The following is a 19737-nucleotide window of genomic DNA, read 5'->3' as shown; positions in this document are numbered from 1 at the left end:
TTTATTCATTTCAAATTAAAAACAGCCAGTAATCTCACCATGGATGTCCTATTTTCTTGCCCGGTAATTAAAATTTTTGAACCCCTATTAAATGATTTCGAGTTAAAGAAGTAAATCTTGCTCGAAAAATTCTTGTTTTATAAAAAAAAGAATGCTACCCATCTCGGACATTAACGCTTCTGTAGCAGTGTAATCCGGTAGTTATTTGTTTAACTCTCGGTTTCGGTAAGGTCACCGAGGTGCTCCTTTATTGTACCATACCGGGTGGATTGGTCTCCAAGCCAGACTAGTAGACCCATAACCCTTCTGTATGTTAGTAATACACATTCTGCCCGTGTATTATGTCTTTCACCTACATGGAAGTCTCAAGCGCTACATTAACTTCTCACTGATCACAGGAACAATTTGAGCAGAAGCGCAAACTGAAAAAACAGAGCAGTACATTTTAACCCATTTTCTTCTCATTTGAGGTCATAAAATATTTTATGTCCTTCCGACTTCTTTGATGCTCTTCCAATACAATTCGATGGCAGCGCATTAGTTATAACATGCCTGGATAATGTTCAACTCCTGTTTCTCACCCAAGCAGATATTGTTTAAACACAAAATCAAATGGAAGGTATCATAGCGAACCGAGATTCGCACTTCTCTCCTAACTCATAAAATTGTACAATTATTTGTGAACTTTCCATTCGGCAAAAGCTGAAAGTGCACGTTAACTCAAGTCCCAGTTAGTTAATTTTGTAACTTTACGCTCTTTGTTTTGTTCCGCGTGTAAATGTTTCATGAAGGTTCACATTCGCAGCGGTGTTTGGGGCAAATTATCGTTTTTTTTGTCAAATCCTGTTGTACATTGTATTGGAGGAGTGGACCGTGTTTAGCCTTGAAGTAATTTTGGATAATCTTGCTAGTGAGGATAAGGCGTGCATAAATATTGTATTGATAAGTGCTTGTTTTAAATCTTGTGGACAACTGGATTGTAGAGCCTTAATTACTTGTTGTTGTGATTGTGCAGGCGCTTAAGGCCCCACTTCCTCACCTCTGGTAGGCAGCATGGTCTCAGAGCTGCGCCATCAGCACCCAGTCCTTCTGTAGGTCAGCTTTGTATGCTCCGCCTAAGTAGTATGCCTTCTTTTGCCTTCAGGGAAGTCTTGAAGCTCTGCATTGGTGGCAGAGGAAAGCAAAACCGAACCTGAAGGACAGCCACCCTTGTTTCCACCAGTGTGTGCCAAACCTTTGTAACACTGATTAGTTGTTTATCTTTACATTTTGGTTTCGCGAGTATTCAAATCCGGGCTTTTGCACTTTTGCTATACAGCATAATCTCCGGATCATGCCAGTTGCCCTCAACTCTTCTGTACGTCGGCAATGCGTGGTCTCTTCCCTAATGTTATGACTTCCTTCTTCAGAAAGAAAGAAACTGGGAGGCTGCAGTATATCTAACAAGTAAATGCTTATCAATTTACAGAACTGACTGAAAATATTATAATTTTGTCAGCGATTCTATTATTATATACCATGGATGCTTAGGAAGTATTTTGTGGCAAGATTTTATCTTCCTCTTGTAGTACTAACACTACAAAAGTCATCCAGTTATGATGAAAAAACCTTTATTAAAAATGGCTTGCTCCAAAATTAAGCGAATAACAAATCACTGGAGGTGAAATGTCGAATCAACGGAGGGTATTTTTCGTAGCGTTGCACTCTTTAAGTAACCAGGAAGAATTGGTGTTGAATCCTTCAAGCAGAGTTCAAACATAGGCTCATTTGTCCACGGGCATCCCTTGAGATAAAACAATCAGATATTTGACATTATTGCAACTAATTCTTAAACTTTGTAACCCTAGGAATCGTCAAGTTTCACTTCAAAATGTCGAAAATAAACTGGAACCAAAATCTAAAAGCCACACTAGTCGTAAATTCAGAATTTGAGTTTTTACTTGACAAGATTTCTATTTACTGCACAAAAAGCCATTTCTGTTGTAATGCAATGGCTAACTATGGAAGAGGATTTGGACAAATTATTTTTAGTCTACACAAAGTGGAGAAAAATAGCAATAACGCCTCTGCGACTGTTTTATTTATGAGACTATGAGTGAGAGTAATGTTTCTAACGTAGTTGCCCTTTAAAAGTACACATCTTTAAGCTGTAAGATAAGGTACGCGGGCCCTACAGTCTTGGCAGCTTTTGGTTACTATAATGACCGCATAGCAACCAATAGCTCATCATCTCTTTTGTGCGCTTGCAGCAAAGCCCTATTCCGACTTTTACGCCCCATATCGTCCTAAGGGTTCTACTCGGGGTGTTAAAAGGCTTCAGAAGAAATTTATCACCATGGTCGTTAATCCCTCCTGATAGGGACAAACAGCTTATCTAGAGACATTGTAAAATGCGCTCAAAGTGACCGTAAGAAAAATCGGTTCCGCGCAGATTTATTTAATGTTGTTAATAAATTCATCACTAATGGCCTTATACCCTTGTGAATGACCAATATAAAGGTGTTGTCACAGTGCCAAATAGGTTTTTATTCCTGTAGATTAAATAAGGAAGCGTCTTTGTTTAGTACCCCTGCCTCTTTCAAATTATGCTGGCCTAAAGAGGATAAGTAAGAATCACAACAGTTACACCTTTAGAAGAATAAGTTTCTTAATTCAAGAGTAAGCTGTTTCAGTAAGTTCTGTTAGCGGTGCCATATGGTAAAACTCCTATTTTCAAGGTGACGTTAGCAATGTGGAAGTGCATATGTCTTCCAAAACCCAACTTGACTAAAAGGAAACGTTGCACTAATCATTGGATAATCAACTGCAGCTTGGCTTTTGTTGACCAACTTTGCAACTGAGCAAATACCCTCAACATAGACTTTTGTTCTAACTGAATAACCTGACATAATTCTCCACCGATCGTCCCTTGAGTGACTAAATTTGGCTTTAAGAACAGTGGAATTGACACAACTGCCTGTCATCAGCCACCTCTCAACTGAACACTTAAGATATACTTCGGCTTTTAATCCAAATTTCCATAAAATAACTTACGCCCTTGTTTTTCTGCACCCACTTGAGGACGGCATCATCCTCATTACTGCGCTGGGAGATGGATACGATGCAGTTCCCTTGTTTATTCCTGCCATTTGTTAAAAGGAAGGTAGTGGGGTTAGCCAAAATCATTGGTTATGCGCCCTTTTACATTATAGTCAGTTTTTTTGATTTTTATTTTCTCAACAAAATGCGTACAAATTGCCTCTTGTTTGGCACAAAAAGTAAGTTTTAGATTAAATTCTCTTTTCCTATAGAAAACTCTACAGTCAAATTTGGCTAGCATTCACCACATGTCAATTGAATTATAGATGGATTCAAACCGATTGTTATTTTTGTCAGGAATTTTAGCTTACGTCACTTGTAAAAAGGCTCGAATCGGGGACTCCGTAATCTGTGACTTTATGTTGAAGAGAAGGTTGAGAGAGTTAACTAAAGGACCCCTCATCCTTGGTACTGCGCCCTTGAGTAGAGTCGGCTTTTCCTACGCAATAAAAACAAGCAAATTTATGCAGATTTGAGCATCTACTAACCGGTTCTGTCTTGGCTCAAATGAGAATTATAAGGCATTTAACTTACATCTTCAACAGTAGTATCGGTGCAGGAAGAGAAATTGATAGCGTCTTGTGAACCTGACCTCGGTGACCCAATCTCAGGTGCTGCATTGCAAGGAACTTCATCAATATCAGAGTCACCTTCTTCCTTGCTGGTAAGGCGATGCAAACTCCGGCTTAGTATCTTTGGACTGGTTTTGTATTCGGAGATGTTTATACTGTGACGAGTCGATGTTTGCAATTTTTTTACTGTTTGGAAAGGGATTCGTTTCTCTTGAAATATGTTTTGACAAGTCTGTAAATAAGGCTCCCCTAAGATGTCAAATTTGCTATGCTAAATGAGTTTGTTAAGTCCGATTTATTCTTGACAATACGTGGATTAGCTTTAAAGTAAGGACTATTTATATTCCTTGACATTAAAATGCTTTTAGTTAAAAGTCTTCTTTTATCCGAGATTTTTAATCAGAGGGACCCAATGAGCAGATTAATCAGCTCTTTTCTATCATGCAATGATCTTACTCTACTAGCTGATAGGCTGTATGCCCTAGGGTAGATAAGAATATTTACTGAGTCCTTTTTTTAAAAACACAGCTTACCGTGTGGTAGGGTTGAATTTTTCCACTTTAGCGTCTTGTAGATGCAAACGATACCCGAGCCAGTGCCAATAAAGAGATAAGAATCGTTCGCCAGTACCGCAGTCACTCTATCCGGGTTTTCGCTTTCCAGTAAGGCCTGGTTCAAAAAAGCAAAGATGTTTCGTCAAGATTACTTTAAGCGGGAAAACATGTGCACTGGAAACCAGACTAAGGTATCTAGAGTTTTTAATGCGATAGTTAAATTTCCCCCATACACAATCAACTCAAGCCACTCATGTCATTTTCAGATTTATTTACTCCCCACGATATCACAACAAGAATGATTTTGTCTGTGATAAGAACTATGATCTTACATTGGAGCCCCTTGACGGTAGGTATCTGCTAATGTCGCAGTAGCAGGTGGGTTCAAATGTGCTGGTGGATAAGAGTTTGAGTGAGGTCTTTCCAACCAATGAAATCCAAACACCGTTTGAGCAAGGAGCAAGACAGCAGATACTGTCCAATGGGTTTTCTGACACCGTAATTTTACGTATATGGTCAAAAGTCCTTAAGGAAAAGGTAGTCGATGATCATTTCGTGTTAAACGATAAGTAAAAGTGTCAAGTAGACTAAATGCTTTAAACTTACGTTACATCAAATACCTCCAAGACGCAACCGCAAGCACACCATAATTGTGTGTCAATAATGGAGATGAATGAGACAGCTATGAATCCAAGGGTTTGACTGTACAGATCACGTGGAGCTGTTTCACCTGTCAAATCCTATAATGGAAGTGGTATTATTGGTTCATTTACACTCTTCAAAAATAATATGTAGGTTTTTCATTCTTTTGTGCTTTAAATTACACTCTAGTCGCATTTTACCTACTCGTTCTATCTTAATCACTAGTCACCAAGTTCTTATGTTCGTTTATAGCGTAAAATGCTATGCCTAGACCGAGATGCCTATTACAAGATCAAAGAGCTTTTTCGGTGGCTCAGTTTGATACCAAACTTTCAACGAGGGCAAGTGCCTGCTGAGAATGGCCAAATCCGAGAGGACTTGCTAGAGATAGAGGGTTGAATTTTGACTACCGATTGAGACACAAACTTCGTGCGAGGGTCAGTAAGGAAACGAGACTAAAGTAACAGGGAAGGTCTGGACTAAACTGGGGCTAGACTGGCTCAGACGACTAATGAGCCTGATTTGACTCCTCCTCGTAACACTAGAATTTCGTGAGTAAACTGGGTGGAAGGGGTAGGGCATGGCTGAGGCTAAATACAAAGCATAGCGCCACAAAGCCACTTACTATTCTGCGTTTTACCAAACAGCTTCACCCTGTGGTTCATCCTACCAAATTAGTATCAGGCAGTATCGAGAGTGAGCTCTGGACAAAAAATTCTTTTAGTTTTAACCGGCGCATATCCAACTCAGCCTTCTGAAATGACGCTAAGAAACTGAAGTGGTGTGAGCTCCCAATACCAACCCGGTTTTGCCCTAAAGAAAGACACCTGCAAAAGTTTCTACGATTTTAATGTAAGAATTAAAACCTGCAGAAAGCCTCCTAAATTCTTCCTTGATCTAATCACCACTAATAAAACTAGGCTCAGGCTAGCTGTGGATTACACATTTACACGGCGTTGCATCCCCAGAAGCCAAAAGAATTCATAACTTTAACTGCCTGAGTTTCTACCTACCTGCCTATCAATCTTACTTTATTAATTAATTGTCTTCCCTATTTTACATGCCGCCAATAAAAACTCCATGAAACACTATCAAAAATATGAAGACTGGAGCCTAAAGAAAAAGAAGCCATTCCTCTTCTCCACTCCAAATTATAATTTTCCTTACGGTCGTGCGCTGAGGGTTGAGGCCTAACGTCTTGGGTAGTCTTATAAGAATGGTACATTACTCCCATTGGGCAATTAGTCCTGGCTGTTCCTTAAGAAGACGCCCTTCGTGGAGATCACCGAGTTGTATCACACTCATGCACGCACATATTAGCACAAGAAACAGGGTCATGAAGGAATGAAGCGGCGGATACCTCGGAGGTGTTTATGTGTTTGGATATACCCTTTCGCCTAAGGAGCATCTCAGTACAAAGGCCATTTCTTATCACGAGTAAGCCAGTCAGTAAGCAATTCAAAGTGCTTATTACCATCTATTAAGTCGTGTTAGTCGCTTTCATAGGTTTTAGTAGCTTCCTTCACGACTACGGTTAGTCGCATTGCTAGAAGTTGTACTTCACACGTCAAGCTCAATAGGTTTTGGCCCTCCTAAGCCTCATAAACCTATCTTTAGGCGATTATTCACCAGAAACGAATCCATCATCCTACCTAGGATACTACATCACTTTGTTCAGCGTCTGTTTAGACTGATCAGCAGCCACTTTCGTGAAAAGCATCTTTGAAATCATGTTCAACTTGGCTCACAAGGCAGGCCAGCTCAAATCACATTCATCGGACCCGATGAAACCTACTTCATAGATCATCTCAATTTGTGATGAAGGATGTACCGAGGATGCCGCTTAAAAATAATCAGAAGCTATGTAGTAGCATAAATGTTTTGTAAGTCTGACTTAGGAAGTCTCTCCGATCCTCCGCTACTTAATTAGCTTTTGCTAGCTCTTTCCAGACCGGTATGCATCATTGTCTTCTGAGACAAACTATACTTTGTAGGACATTGCAGATTTGGTAAAATCCACTAATATTAATGCTTCAGACATAAAGTTGACAATGGAACATTGAATAGATGAGACTGTTACTTAGGCTTAGATACTACTGAATTAATTAAGTAGAGCAATAGTTACCACAATGAGACTGAGTATTCCATTAGCCGTTCCCACAAATGCGTGTTTTGTTCCACCCCTTTGTCGATCAATTGTAATAGCTGTTATGCCACCAGACATTTTTAGTTCCCATGTCTTTTGTCTACAAAACACAGGGAAATTTGGCAGCATAAAGGTAAAAACTAGAATACCACCCAAGCGACAGGACTCACTTCGGTCCGATATCATATGCGTAGAGGTAGCCTTTTGCTGAGCCTAGTAAAATATGACTGTCTTTTATCCATGCTGCGCACGTGATTGGTGCGTCAAACTACAAAAAAAAGGCACAGCGGTTAAGAGCTTAGGGATTTTACAATCAACAAATTTGCCAATCAGAAAGTACCCGGCCCTCGATGGCATAATAAACGTCTTCGTCAGTGTTACCCAATTTCAACACGTATGAATCGTTTTCAGCGCAGCTCATTATGAAACATGGAGACGCTGGGAAAGAAAAAAATTTGGGTTATAAGTATAAGTGACTAGTGTGTGTTCATTTACTTTAAATACTTGGAGAGTTTAAGGAGTGGCAGTCACACAGAGAGGATTAAGTGTTCTAAATGAGCAGTTAATCATTTGTATCTATTACCAGTCTTCCATAGGCCAGGTACTGAGACGAACAACTTTTAATTCTTTGAATGTTTGCCATCTATCGACGTTGCTGCAGATAGTAATCTCACCCTGCGCCTACAAACATGTTCATACTTGAATCACCTGAAGCAAAACTAGTGGGTGGACAAGGGAGTCAGTAGAACGTGCGACATGAAAATTACCGTTCCCTAAAAGTCTATTGTCCTGTGTCTTGATTATCGCCTAGCATATAAATGAATAGGTCGTCTCTATGGTACTCATTGAAACAAAAAACACATCACGATTAAAACTAGTGAACTTCCACAACTTTGGCTAGATAATGCGACGTACATTCATCCAGTGCAGACGCGAAGAAAGTCCGGGGAGATTGAGGTGCATCCCTACCGGAAATATTATTCACTTGCTTTACATGAAAAATATAAAATATTGGTTTATTAAAGTGGGAAAAGGTTCAAATAACTTCTGAATTATAATTTTCAGCATGCACGTTTTGCAAGTAGCTTCGGACTTTCAAATGGTGTACCGGTAGGAAGTACTCAACGGTGTTTTATCATACAACTTTAAAATTTTCGGGAGACTTCTGATTTTTATGGTACTATAAACTAGGAAAGATTGCCAGAGTAGGGGCGTAAAAAAGAATATCTTACTCCTTTCGCTTTAAGTTCGTCCAAAGCGCAGCTTAGTTGGTGACGCTTCTCCAACTCACGCATCTTTGCCTCCCGACGAGACTTGAGTTCCTTGCGTTTGACCATTTTAAAGCCGTTGAAAGCAATCTAGTAGAAGTACAACTACCTTCACTAACAAGATTGAGGATTGGGGTTTCGACTGCTATATATGCATCTATTTCGTGCGGAAACACATTATCCTCTGCGCCAACTTACACTAAGAAGCTCCTCGTAGTCATAAACAAGGCTCACGGCTATCTTCATGCTCTTCCAGAAGGCCAGAGTGTCCGATTGTCGGAGGAGGATATCTTGCTGTTGCAAGAGAAGCGCAATGGCTACGCGAAAGAGGACCTTTTCGCCCTCCAAAAGAAACACATCCCATATGCGCAGAAGTGTCTAGCAGGATAGGCAGAAAAACCTCCCGGTTAAAGAAAAAACCTATCCGAGCTACTTTTTTATCCGACCGGGTTCAGAGGTTGCTTTGTTTTAAGACGCTTTTAACCCACCGAAAATGGATACAGAAAGTGTGCTGGATAAGATTTAAAGGCGATACGAGGTGAGTTTAATCAGGGGGCATTGAACGCCGAATCGGTATAACATGGCATGACCAAAGTCCTCCACAAGGTAACAATTTCCAAGAGGTTCAAATTCGACCAAATGTAGCCTTTTTGAGCCGACAGTTGATATCCGCCTCCGCTTTATTATCCAAGTGCAATATTAAAATACATTGTAAATGGAACGAAGAAAGAGGCGATAAGGCAGACGGTTCTGCCACCTCACCGCCTAAGTCTGCGCATAAGAATTAGAAATGGAATATTTTTAATCAAAATTATGGCATAATTATTGACAAATTGAGCTGATTGTTTTAACTGTAATAAATCAAATCTATTTACTGGTAATGTGCTGTAACTATTGTCCATTTTTCACTCTCGAGTTCCAGTTTTACGGATAAATACCTATCACCTGTAAAGCGATGATGCCAACATGTTAGCAGTGCATTTATTTAAGGAAATTACCAAGAAAAAAAGATATGGTGCATCAGTTAAATATTCTAGGCATACATGTAAAGCATAACCATATTTTCAGAACAATTTAGGGATACTGACGAGTAATTTTCATCGTAGTTACAAATGGACATTAGTTTCGACGTTTGGCACCCCGTAGATTGATTTGAGGCTGGCCGTAATGCACACCCAAGGAAGGTATTCACTTCACACCTTGACAGTTGGTTAGATTGTTGAAAAAATTCAACACTCGACAAAAAGTATCGGGCCAAAGTCCATTGAATGTATCGCTTGATTGGAGTGTGATTGGGTATCAGGGTGCCGAATTCATATGCTCTTGGCATTGGGTAAGTTGCAACATTGGTGCACGTACCAGCGGATATAAATATTCGACAGACAACGAGCCCTTCACTTGCAAGGGCAAACAGACAGGAGAGACATGTGGGCTCTCGCTTTTATCCTATCTTTACTCACTGCCACGCAGCCGACATTCGCCTTCGTCACTGGGGGTGGCCAAGGTGATAAAGAATTCGGTCTCAAGTAAGTTTATTTTAGCATTAGACTGAACCCACAAAAGGACTTAGTTTTCAAAAGTCTAGGTTTGCAGTTGTGACATGTAGCCTAAGTGGAAAAGAAATGGAAGACCACTTTAAAGAGGTAGAACTCGTTGGCATTTGACAGTTTGCTCTTGAGACCTCTGTGAGCAAATCAATAGCCCGTCAGGTAGATTAAATTTGTTATACTTGGGGTCGGAAGCATTTTTTAAGAAAATTATAACTGAGTAATTCTTTGTTTTGCATTGTGGAATTTTATATTGTCATCTTTGTAACAGATGTCAACCTGTCAACTGAAGCAATGCAGATAAAAATCAAATAGAGTCTAGGGGTTTCGATCAACTTCCAAAATTATGCTTTTTCAGAAGGGACATTTCCCGATTTTTTATATTAGTATTTAGCTAGCTATAGATAGTAACTTCGGTCTAAACTTCAAAAACTCGTATGAAATTCTAAAGACTACAAAAAGGGACAAAGAAATATTTGACATAATGCATGAGCGTGACTTATTTCCCCATTTTTCCAACGCAGAACTGGTTTTAACTTCACGTACCCCCACAGAAAACTAATTTAATTTGGGCTATCATAGCGCACACTTTTCATTCTAGAATAGATGGCGCTATAACAATGCCAAAGAATACAGGTTACACTTTTGCAACTGACGCTATCAGCGCAACGTCGACTCCATTAATTATGCAAACAAACACTGGATACTCTGAATCATCGAATTTCCCTGAATATGGCACAGAACAGTCTACACTTGAGTTTGAAGTTGGGGAACACGAAGGCAGTGGTGTGACAGAGCAGTCTCTTGAAGCAGTGATTAACGACAGCGCTCACGTCACTAAGGAGTATGAGTCTACTGATTCATCAGGTATTGAGGCGGACAGGAACGCTGCAACCATTAAAGGAGGACTTAAAATGAATACGGAAGAGTTCAATGAAAATGCTACTACAGTTTTCGATGACAAGGATTCTACTGGTGAAAGTGCATACCCGGAAAGCAAAGTAGAAGGTGAAGAGGGAACTATGCAAGATGTTGAAGAAGGCCATGTAAATGAATCTGAAGAGAAGAGGGAGGAGGTTTTAACAGGTAAAGCTAATGCCGGAGATGATGAAGCTTTAACTGCTGTAACCGTCGACACGGGATCCACCATCGAAAACATAAATCAAGAAAATAAAGCAAATGAAAACGAGACTTCGCCAAACCCTGATACCAAGAATGCTAATGAAGTACCAGTTGATATCACCGGTACCATGGAAACTGAAAAACTGAGTGATCACTCTATAAATCCGTCGGAAGCTCCATCAACTCAAGCGGCTAAAATTGATCAAGGAGAAGAGGAAACCTTGACAATCGAGAAGAAAGGAATCGCTGAGAGCTCAGCTGGTGTTTTTAGTGATGCAGAAAATAGGCTTGAAGACACCGAGATCCATGAGTGGGACAGCGAAGTGACCGCAAAAGCGACTTCACTTGCTACCGAACAATCAACAAGCACGGATTCTACTGTAGATGAAAATACAGCCGAGGAGTCGATTTATACCAAAAATGTTGAAGAGGAAGAAATTCTGGAAGAAAAAGTAGAGAATGTTGGGATGGAGGAAGTAATAAAGGAGACAACCACAGGAACGTCAGAAGCCGTTGTGGGACCTGACGGTTCAAGTTCACCGCCCCTAGGTGGCTCCACAACGGAAGGAACCGATGCAGATATCTCGAATAGTCGTGTAGCAACTGTGAAAACATACGCCGCAACCGCTAACAAAACCGTCCAATTGAATGCTCCATGGTTTAAGTCCCTTCGCATGGACATCGTTCAGAGCCTTTACGAAGTAAAGGACAACATTTATCAGGTGTGTTTCATTCCTAACTACTTTTTTGGTATTATTTTTGTTAAGTAAAACTTTTTTTTCCCTTGAGGCTGCCACTTCATTGCAAAAGGCTGTGGAGGTCATACAGGAAGTCATGGTGTCATTTGTTGATGGTGTTCAAGCCTATACTCTAAAGGGCACTTCTTATGACCTCGCAGATGACGTACCAATTAAAGTTCGGCTAGCTAATTTTTAAATTAAAACTTTTTAAAAAAGGATTCTCAGCTGATTTTCCTCTCTTTTTTTTTAATTTAGAGTTATCGGTCCTGAGGAAGAAGAGTGAAGAGTGGCTGGCGAAGCAAACATTTTCAAGCTCACTGATTTGACATCTTTCATAATTGTACTCTACTAGACATTAAATAAATAAAATAATAAACTTTTCACTTTTATTTTACTGAAAAAGTACTCACTTCGATGGGGACAGTGCTGACATAGACGGCAATGAACCAATTTAGAGTGATTGTTGATATGTCGACTTCGAGTTCCTGCATAGCTTTCGCAATTCTGGGGCAGTACTTGGCAATCAGATCCCGCAGAACGATCTGATCAGCCTGTGCGGCGATGAGGCCCTCATTAAAGTATTTCTGTGGGAAGTAGCGTTCAACGATCAGCACCAACAGCCTAGCAGACAACAAGGAGGATTACTTAATAATATGGGATACATAACATGTTTCGCTAGGATCCTAGTTAAATTTATAAAAGTTATTTGGGGGCTAGTTAAAGATCCCGATGTCCAGGTAATAAAAAATTTCGACGAGTTTTCAAAGAAGTAAAAAAATAATCCTGTGTTTAGGACCAGAATCCTTATTGAAGCGCCTGATTGGGATAACAAGGCCATTGAAGCCTGTAAGGGACGCCAATATTTACTTCTAAATTGGGTAAAAAATCAGGCGATTTAAATGGAACTTCGAAGCTTTTGAGTTCGAAAATGGGGAGGAAGATAAGTCCATAATCCCTATCCACTTCTGCTTCTGTCTTTCAAATGGGTTAATACATATATATATATAACAAGCTGATCGTTTGGTTAAATCTTGGCTTTGGTAAAGGGGCCACTTGGGTGCTTCGCCATTGTACCTTCGCCAGATGGGCCGGCCCCCGGGTCATATTAGTAGTCCCAAGCCCCACTGCATGTCGAATATACAAGTTCTGCCCAAAGTACTGTGTCTTCCTTTATTTTTAGCAGTCTCGAGGCGTACTATTAGTGGCAGCGAAAAGCAAATCTGGTCTTAATGCACGACTCCCCTAATTTCTACCGCTGAGTGATAAGCCTTAGAGCGGTGGAAGTACATAGGCTTCAGATAGGTGCTACGGTGGCGACCCCTAAAATGAGAGTTGAAAACGACATCTAGCTTCGGCAACTATCCCATCTTAGTGGTCTGCAGGAAAGCTTTTAGCAAATGAAACAAAACAAGCCATAAACCAACTAGAAAAGTCCCTTACAGAACTGTCTACGGTGCCTGTATTAAGATGTCTACTAAGTAAACACGTGATACCACCTTCACTTCTCTACTAGCTGAATTAAGCTTTTGTTAATATATTGGTAATTAGCACTGAAGTGAGAACAAAATAGAAAGGAGGAACAGACGCCAAACCTTATGCCCACAATGTTGATTTAAACCCATCCTTGATTAAATGGCTATGCTTTTAGGCCAGCGTTCTACCAACTAGCGATATATATATGGGATGGTCAGCTCAATTCCCCGCTGCCCGATACGGTTCGCAAAAAGAACGAAACTCCAGACCCAGTAGAAGTGCCAAGAGGGAGCAGCGACACTGCTGTCAGTTAACTTCGCATTTGCAAGCAAATTCGATGACTGGCCCAAAGTACTGTCTTAATTCGTCTTCAGAGAAGTTCTAGAGAGCTGTAGATCTGTCCTCATTTTGCCTTTTATTTATTCCATCTCGCATATGAGGTAGAAAGCAGCAAATTGACGGTCTCTGGATGTTTTTAGTCTGCTAAGATTATCACTTCCCACCATGACTGGACAGCCAAATTGTGTGAGAAAGACTGTATTCTATCATTGTTATTAAGAATTGGAGACCCTTCCTAACCGCATGCATCTGTTCTAAAGTGATCAAACAACTGTGTCAAATTACCCGTTCCATCCATTTAATTCTGAGGAGAACATTTGGATGACATGCCATGCGCCTCTTTTGAATGGTCTACAGCAAATTTTACAAAAAGCTGGCTTCTACGGCATCCTGGGAAATGAGTCTCAATCACTTTATCTAGCAAGTGAATTGGGATTTCAACTATTAGGTTCCGCCACTACTTTATAACGCACAGATGATGGCATCCATTTGACAATTCCCCACTAATTAAAATAGGTAGACTCGGTGAGCTGTGCTGAAAACTCAGGTACTTTTCCCGGTCACCTAACACATCAGTCACGCCAGTCCCTGTTTCCACATCAAAAGCACATTTGCAAAGGATCTAATCTAAAACTATTTCGTTATTTTGTAGACTTACTTCGTATACTTAATCAAATTTTTGACAGCGTCAAAAACCGAATGTTGACTCACTAATTATCTGCTCAGGCACTCAAGGGTGTTGTGTCTGAAGCAGACCAATTAACATTTTTTTTCAACGCATCTACTTACCAGAAAGTGGTTTCTTTATCGAGGAAGAGTGAGGCATTTCCAACTATGAAGTTCATGCCCTGGCAGTATCCTACTTCTTGATTGTGGATGGTGAAGGCCTGTAACACCTCCTGCATTTTCTGAACCTAAAATACCAGCCAAAATTTGCTTTACTTTGCTGAAGCCTCACACGAAAGTAGTTTTTCATAGTGTTAGCTTTCTTTTGGCTCTACGCCTAATAGCCCACCTAGAACCATAGCCTTGAAGTGATAGTCATTGCAAATCAAATATCCTTTCTCTCACGAACACTTCTTAAGTAGAAATGGGATAACATTAAGTGACAAACATAAGCTAAATCTTTACATTCTGTTTTATATCTCTCATTAATTTAATCGGATCTTGAAAAATATGTGTTTCTATTTTCTTGAAAAGCTTCAAGAATTTCAACCCTTGGAGCACATTAACTCTCCTGTAAATGGTTCCATTTTGAGCTAATCCAACAAAGGCAATGCTTGAAAGAGGGAATTTATGATCAGCTTATTTAGTAACCTTAGCTTCGAAAATTGGTAACATTTCTTGCCGAAAACAAGACAATTGCTTTGAATAGACATGCAAAGTCGCCATTCTGTCAGTTGTTAATAGGTAGTGTAGGTGCTAGTCACCTTATTTTCCCCGGAACTCTTTGACATTTCAGTTTTCTACCCTTCAAAACTGCTTATGCCATTAGCTCCTCATCCAATCCTACATTATCAGGAGTTAAGAAAGAGTCCACGTACTCATAACAGTTGGAATAACACTTTGTTCTTAGAGACTCTCCTGTCCATACCAAACAGCGCATCTCACAAGGCGTCACCCTGTCGTCTCTAGCGTGATTTTGATCATAAAGTAATAACCCCTATCCAAATTCTTTGCATACTTCTGTAATATTTTGGCAAAAATACATTGCTACTAAAGTGCCACAATCAGCCGCAGCAGTCTTCGGCTCAGTTCTTCACTTCTGCCCCATCCGAATGAAATACACAATTGTAAAAACATTTTGAGCAACTTACTCCAAATCCCTCCGGTCTATTGAATGCAACGTGGTTAGGAAAGGTGCGCAGCACGTCCAGCGTAATTTGACGCCGGCAGGAAGAATCAACCTACATAACGAGAACGGCTTAAAGGTATACAGAAAATACAAGTTCCTTAGGTATGCATGACTTGAAAGATAGTGGAAGTGCTCAGATACGATAAACCCTTCAAAAAAACGTTTTTAAGATGTCCTTCGTATTCTTTCCTAGGGTATCACGCAACCTCTCCCATAGCTAAAATTTTCTGCATTTGGATGTCTTAAAGTCGACTTCCTTGTCTTTTAAAAGTGGTTTTAAAGAACTGACCTATTAGAACAATCATTCCAGTTAACAGTTGCTATGGCTTCTCCACATAGGCTGTGTTGATGACTGCACATTGTAGAGACCAGAGCGAACTGCCCATTAACGTTGCAGCGGATGAGAACTAAAGCACAGGGACTCAGAACCATTAAAAACTTATTTTTCCCAGCTTTTTGAAATTGTTAGCTTAAGATTTGTCCGATTATACTTTTTCAGTTATTTGCTGAAAAATCTGGGAACTCGAAACTATGCTAAACCGCATGCACATTATGTATGAGGCAGACCCATAAGTGGAAGTGTAATTTGAAGTTCTGCTTTTTGGAAAGTAGTATCCTTACCCATCTTTGTATTTAGTGACCTAGCAGTTACGAAACGATGTGGCGACGACTGCACCTCAGATGTTCAAAAAGGACTCCTTTTACATATTCCAGGCTAAGGAACGAGTGTTTTGAGACTACTGCCTTACTTAGATGAATAGGTGAGAGAGTTGTCGACTCACCTGACCATCTTTGACCCTATCTGTAAGATTTTGGTAATGTTGCGGGTCCATATTAAGTTGGAAAAGTTTGGCACCAAGTTTAACCAACTCCTTCCAGACCTCAGGTCTTATTCCACCTGGAATTCCGCTTCGGCAGAGTTCTTTCAAGCGTTGCTAAATGAATTGAAATATATAAAACAACTTCAGAGGTGACGAACCATAGATCAGGTATGAAATGCTCCTATTTCGGTTTTCATTGCTAAGTGTCTCCAAAAATTCGCTCACCCTAGGAACCAGACTGAAATTCGAATTTAATATTTCATTCCATTGAGCGATTTTCAGTTCTTCTGGGGGAGAATTCAACTTGTAGGTGTCCAGTAAAAGACTAGCGAGGTAAAGCATTGTTGATTCCTCCTTTTCAAAGGACTCTTGAAATCCGTAGGTGTTCATATGACCACCACGTGATGATATTCTACGCAGAACAATAATAACTAGGGATAACTGTGAACCCCATGATAAATGACAGAGGAATTTGCCAAAGATATGCTTTTTGGTTTCCTTTTTGATGTGTCTCGTAAGTACTCAAAAACTTGACACAATTGTGCTTAGCATTTAATCGTAACAATAATTTTAAAATGCCGTCTAGTCTACAATCACTAGTACAACAACTGCCCCTGCAGGTTGACAATTTAGCAGCTTACAGAGAAGCAGAGGGCAATCTGGGGTCTTCTCTTCTGGCAATCTCCAAAAGGTGCCCAACACGGATTTTGTGCTAAAAGGTATTGAGAAAGGATTAGTTTGCTACATTTAAACAATATTCCATAGAAATCCTTGTCCACATTTGATCAGAATGGAAAGCCCTAGGCCGCGTCATAATGTTTTGCTGATTTATTTAACTCCTTGCTTTGGCTTTGTGGACATTTAAGGCTCGAATTTTATACTTTTGCTGGGCAGCATGGCCTCTAGGCTGTCAGTAGCCTCCCTTCTTCGTAGTAGTCTCGAAGCGCCAAAATGGTGGCAGCAGAAGGTAAACATGGTTCTAAAGGATAATCGGCTTTTTTAATTCCTGAATGCTAAATCTTGACGTGGTGGAAGAAGGACATAAGCTGCGGGTGAATGAATTTGTGGTGACCCCTAATGGAAGGATTGAAAATGACGTCTACTTTCAGTATCTACTTCAGTTCCTTGTTCTGCGGGTATACAATTAACGATCGAAGCAACGCTGGCCGTGGAGCATCTAAAAAAAGTTCGTCGTGGAGCTCTCTACAATACTGACATGAAGATGTCAATAAAAGAAACGCGATACCTCCCTCACTTCTCTAGATGTATGGCTGGATGGCATTAAAGCAAGAACTGTTTTAAATCCTATTCCCCATTAATTGACTCTGCCTTTGAACTGGTATTCTTACGACTAGCGATGGATATACGAGAAAGCTAGCACATTCTCCTTCCTTTAAATAGAGTCCCAAAATAGGACAAAACTTCAATTCCAATGAAATTGCAGAGAGAGGTAAGTAGCGTTGCAGTGAAGTGTCTTATCAGTTGCACGCAAATTCCATGACTAGCGCGGTTGGTTTGTAGGTTTATTACAGTGCTGACAATATTGTGATGACTGGCGCGGTATGCTGACGAATTGGAGTGCTCCAAAGTAGAAGGGCCTCTGGAATACTTCGTTTCAGATTCACTAGCCTCCAAGTCGTGCCCGTAGCCCCAACCCCCAGCCAGTCCTTCTTCGCATTGGCAATATACTCTCTGTCCTAGCATTATGACTTCTCTCATCTTCTGGAAAGACTCGTGGCGTTACAGCTCTTACCCACTTTGTGCTCCGCAGAAAGTAGATTAACTTTAAGGAAATGTACATAAATTACATTTACCTTGTCACTTATGGGCAGATCAGCATACCGGTCGCTTTCTAACGCCCCACCCAGCTTATACTTGTAGCAACTTTGCAGCAGTGAGGCATAGCCTATTCGTAGATCATGAAGTTCACTTTCCATTTCTTCATTTACCCTAAATCATGCAAAAATCAGAGTTTCAGAGCACAGGAACTATCTTCAAGTCAAGCAGAATCTACTTCTATCTAACACAGTAAAGGTTACGATTGAAAAAGGCACTTTTCAAGCCCTCATTAAATGAAATGGTAAATGTTTGCGTGCTTACTCTGCATTTGATCAAAATAAGCAAATTACAACAAATTTTGGGCGTAGCTAATAGGATAAACTCACTTGCGAAGGCGCTCAATCTTTTCTAAAGTCTGTTGGAATTCAACCTTCATGAAGTTGTTCACCTCATCCATCTCGCTCAAACTGCCACTGTCAGAACCGATGTGACTATGATGGAGGGAAATTATGGAAGTTACTATGCAGCAGGAACAGAAAGACGTCACATTTTTACATCTTAATAAGCTACACTGATTGTAGGAAGAACTCTTCTAAGTAACCAAGTCCTGTTAAGCAAATCTTTATGTACTATTTCCTTTATTAACTACTATGTTTGGGTGAACATGGGGAATAGTGGCTTCAGGACAGAGGTCTTTAGGGCCAACAATAGGCGCAATGGAGAATTTGGATGCTTTGGATGCATCTTTAAAGTCTGCCTCAACGCGAAAGAAATTCTTCGTAAAAATAGGTAGAAATGCAAAATTTCTTTTTAATTTTATTTTGGTCTCTCCATTTTTTGACTAAAATAAGCAGGAAATAAACACTTAGTTGACTCACAGTGTTTTGCCTTGCGAAGGTGATGTTGAAGATGGGGGTTGAGGCTTATCCTCCCTAAATAAGGCGTATACCGTAATGCATGAAAGGAAAGGGTGATCATTCGAGCCATATTATTTATTTCACATTAGTAGCAATGGAAATATTTAATGTGAAAGATCAAGACCGGTTGGGTAGTTCTATTTTAATCACGTACGGAAAGAAATGAGTGTCGTCCATAACAGGAGAGGCCACTAACGATGGGCTTGTTGTGTCCGTAGCCTCGTGAGGGGAAAATCGGGCTTTCAAAACGCCTAGTAATATTTACAAAGTGGATGATGAAATATTTATTCTTTTAATTGAATGGTATATGCAGCTTTTACAGCCTGCAACTGAGTATGCCCATTAAAAATGGAAAGAGTTTAAAATCCAAGCTAAGAAGATAGTAAATTTTTGTTTCGGTTAGATATTTTTTACAGCATTGATGCCTTGAAGATTCGTAAATTTGCAAGCCCAATTAAATTACGCATGAAGCCCTATAGTAAACTTTTTACTTCCTTGCAAAATAGAAGACAAGGTAAAATCAAGGTCTTACCGCTTTTGAGAGATGTGAAAGAGTAAGTTTTTGAATCAGAGCGGAGGAGGTTCTAAAGGCAGAAATGACAAAAATTATCATTAATTTTCGGCAAAGTTCTTTCCATATTGGGGATTTCGAAGTCAAATTCCCAAAATTCGCATGCCTAGCTTGGAATTTGCTAGTCAGATTGTTTTTCCCCGCCTCTGATTCCAGTAGTGGTTACAATGAGCTGTCAGCAGGCACACTTAGGCAAGCATGTCCTGTCGAAACTTTTCATTTTAAGCTATTGTGATGGGGATTAACAATGTTTTTAAAAAAGGCAATTCCCCAGTGGGTTTCATGACGGAAGAACATAACTCGAGTTTTATAG

General features: G+C 40.1%; 3 protein-coding genes across 3 annotated transcripts in view; 1 reads left to right on the top strand and 2 right to left on the bottom strand. All coding sequences in view use genetic code 11, as the record gives it.

Moving 5' to 3' along the window:
- Nucleotides 1-1651: 1651 nt before the first annotated feature.
- EGR_09292 (Rho guanine nucleotide exchange factor) lies at nucleotides 1652-9590 on the bottom strand (the record flags this gene model as incomplete). The annotated part of the gene is made up of 14 exons (XM_024498541.1): nucleotides 1652-1783; nucleotides 3034-3121; nucleotides 3390-3517; nucleotides 3613-3836; nucleotides 4184-4319; nucleotides 4537-4729; nucleotides 4811-4944; nucleotides 6972-7092; nucleotides 7163-7260; nucleotides 7333-7430; nucleotides 7908-7980; nucleotides 8225-8350; nucleotides 8459-8638; nucleotides 9453-9590. 14 exons carry the CDS (start codon nucleotides 9588-9590, stop codon nucleotides 1652-1654), a joined length of 1869 nt encoding a protein of 622 aa, XP_024347046.1.
- Nucleotides 9591-9685: 95 nt separating this feature from the next.
- EGR_09291 (hypothetical protein) lies at nucleotides 9686-11995 on the top strand (the record flags this gene model as incomplete). The annotated part of the gene is made up of 4 exons (XM_024498540.1): nucleotides 9686-9786; nucleotides 10409-11651; nucleotides 11719-11844; nucleotides 11927-11995. The coding sequence occupies 4 exons, from the start codon at nucleotides 9686-9688 to the stop codon at nucleotides 11993-11995; spliced, it is 1539 nt and encodes a 512-aa protein (XP_024347045.1).
- Nucleotides 11996-12055: 60 nt separating this feature from the next.
- Nucleotides 12056-19737, bottom strand: part of EGR_09290 (TBC1 domain-containing protein) — a gene marked incomplete at both ends in the record, with an annotated part of 11919 nt that continues 4237 nt past the window's right edge. Inside the window, 10 exons of the mRNA XM_024498539.1 lie at nucleotides 12056-12290; nucleotides 14271-14395; nucleotides 15299-15388; nucleotides 15622-15743; nucleotides 16124-16271; nucleotides 16383-16569; nucleotides 16799-16869; nucleotides 17972-18107; nucleotides 18323-18427; nucleotides 19008-19104. Of these exons, the coding sequence (XP_024347044.1) occupies nucleotides 12056-12290; nucleotides 14271-14395; nucleotides 15299-15388; nucleotides 15622-15743; nucleotides 16124-16271; nucleotides 16383-16569; nucleotides 16799-16869; nucleotides 17972-18107; nucleotides 18323-18427; nucleotides 19008-19104 (1316 nt within the window). The remainder of the gene's footprint in view (nucleotides 12291-14270; nucleotides 14396-15298; nucleotides 15389-15621; nucleotides 15744-16123; nucleotides 16272-16382; nucleotides 16570-16798; nucleotides 16870-17971; nucleotides 18108-18322; nucleotides 18428-19007; nucleotides 19105-19737) is intronic.

Source organism: Echinococcus granulosus (assembly GCF_000524195.1).
Source record: "Echinococcus granulosus chromosome Unknown EG_S00141, whole genome shotgun sequence".
Classification (NCBI taxonomy): domain Eukaryota; kingdom Metazoa; phylum Platyhelminthes; class Cestoda; order Cyclophyllidea; family Taeniidae; genus Echinococcus; species Echinococcus granulosus.
The sequence above is the reverse complement of the archived record's forward strand: the minus strand, read 5'-3'. Positions and strand labels throughout refer to the sequence as shown.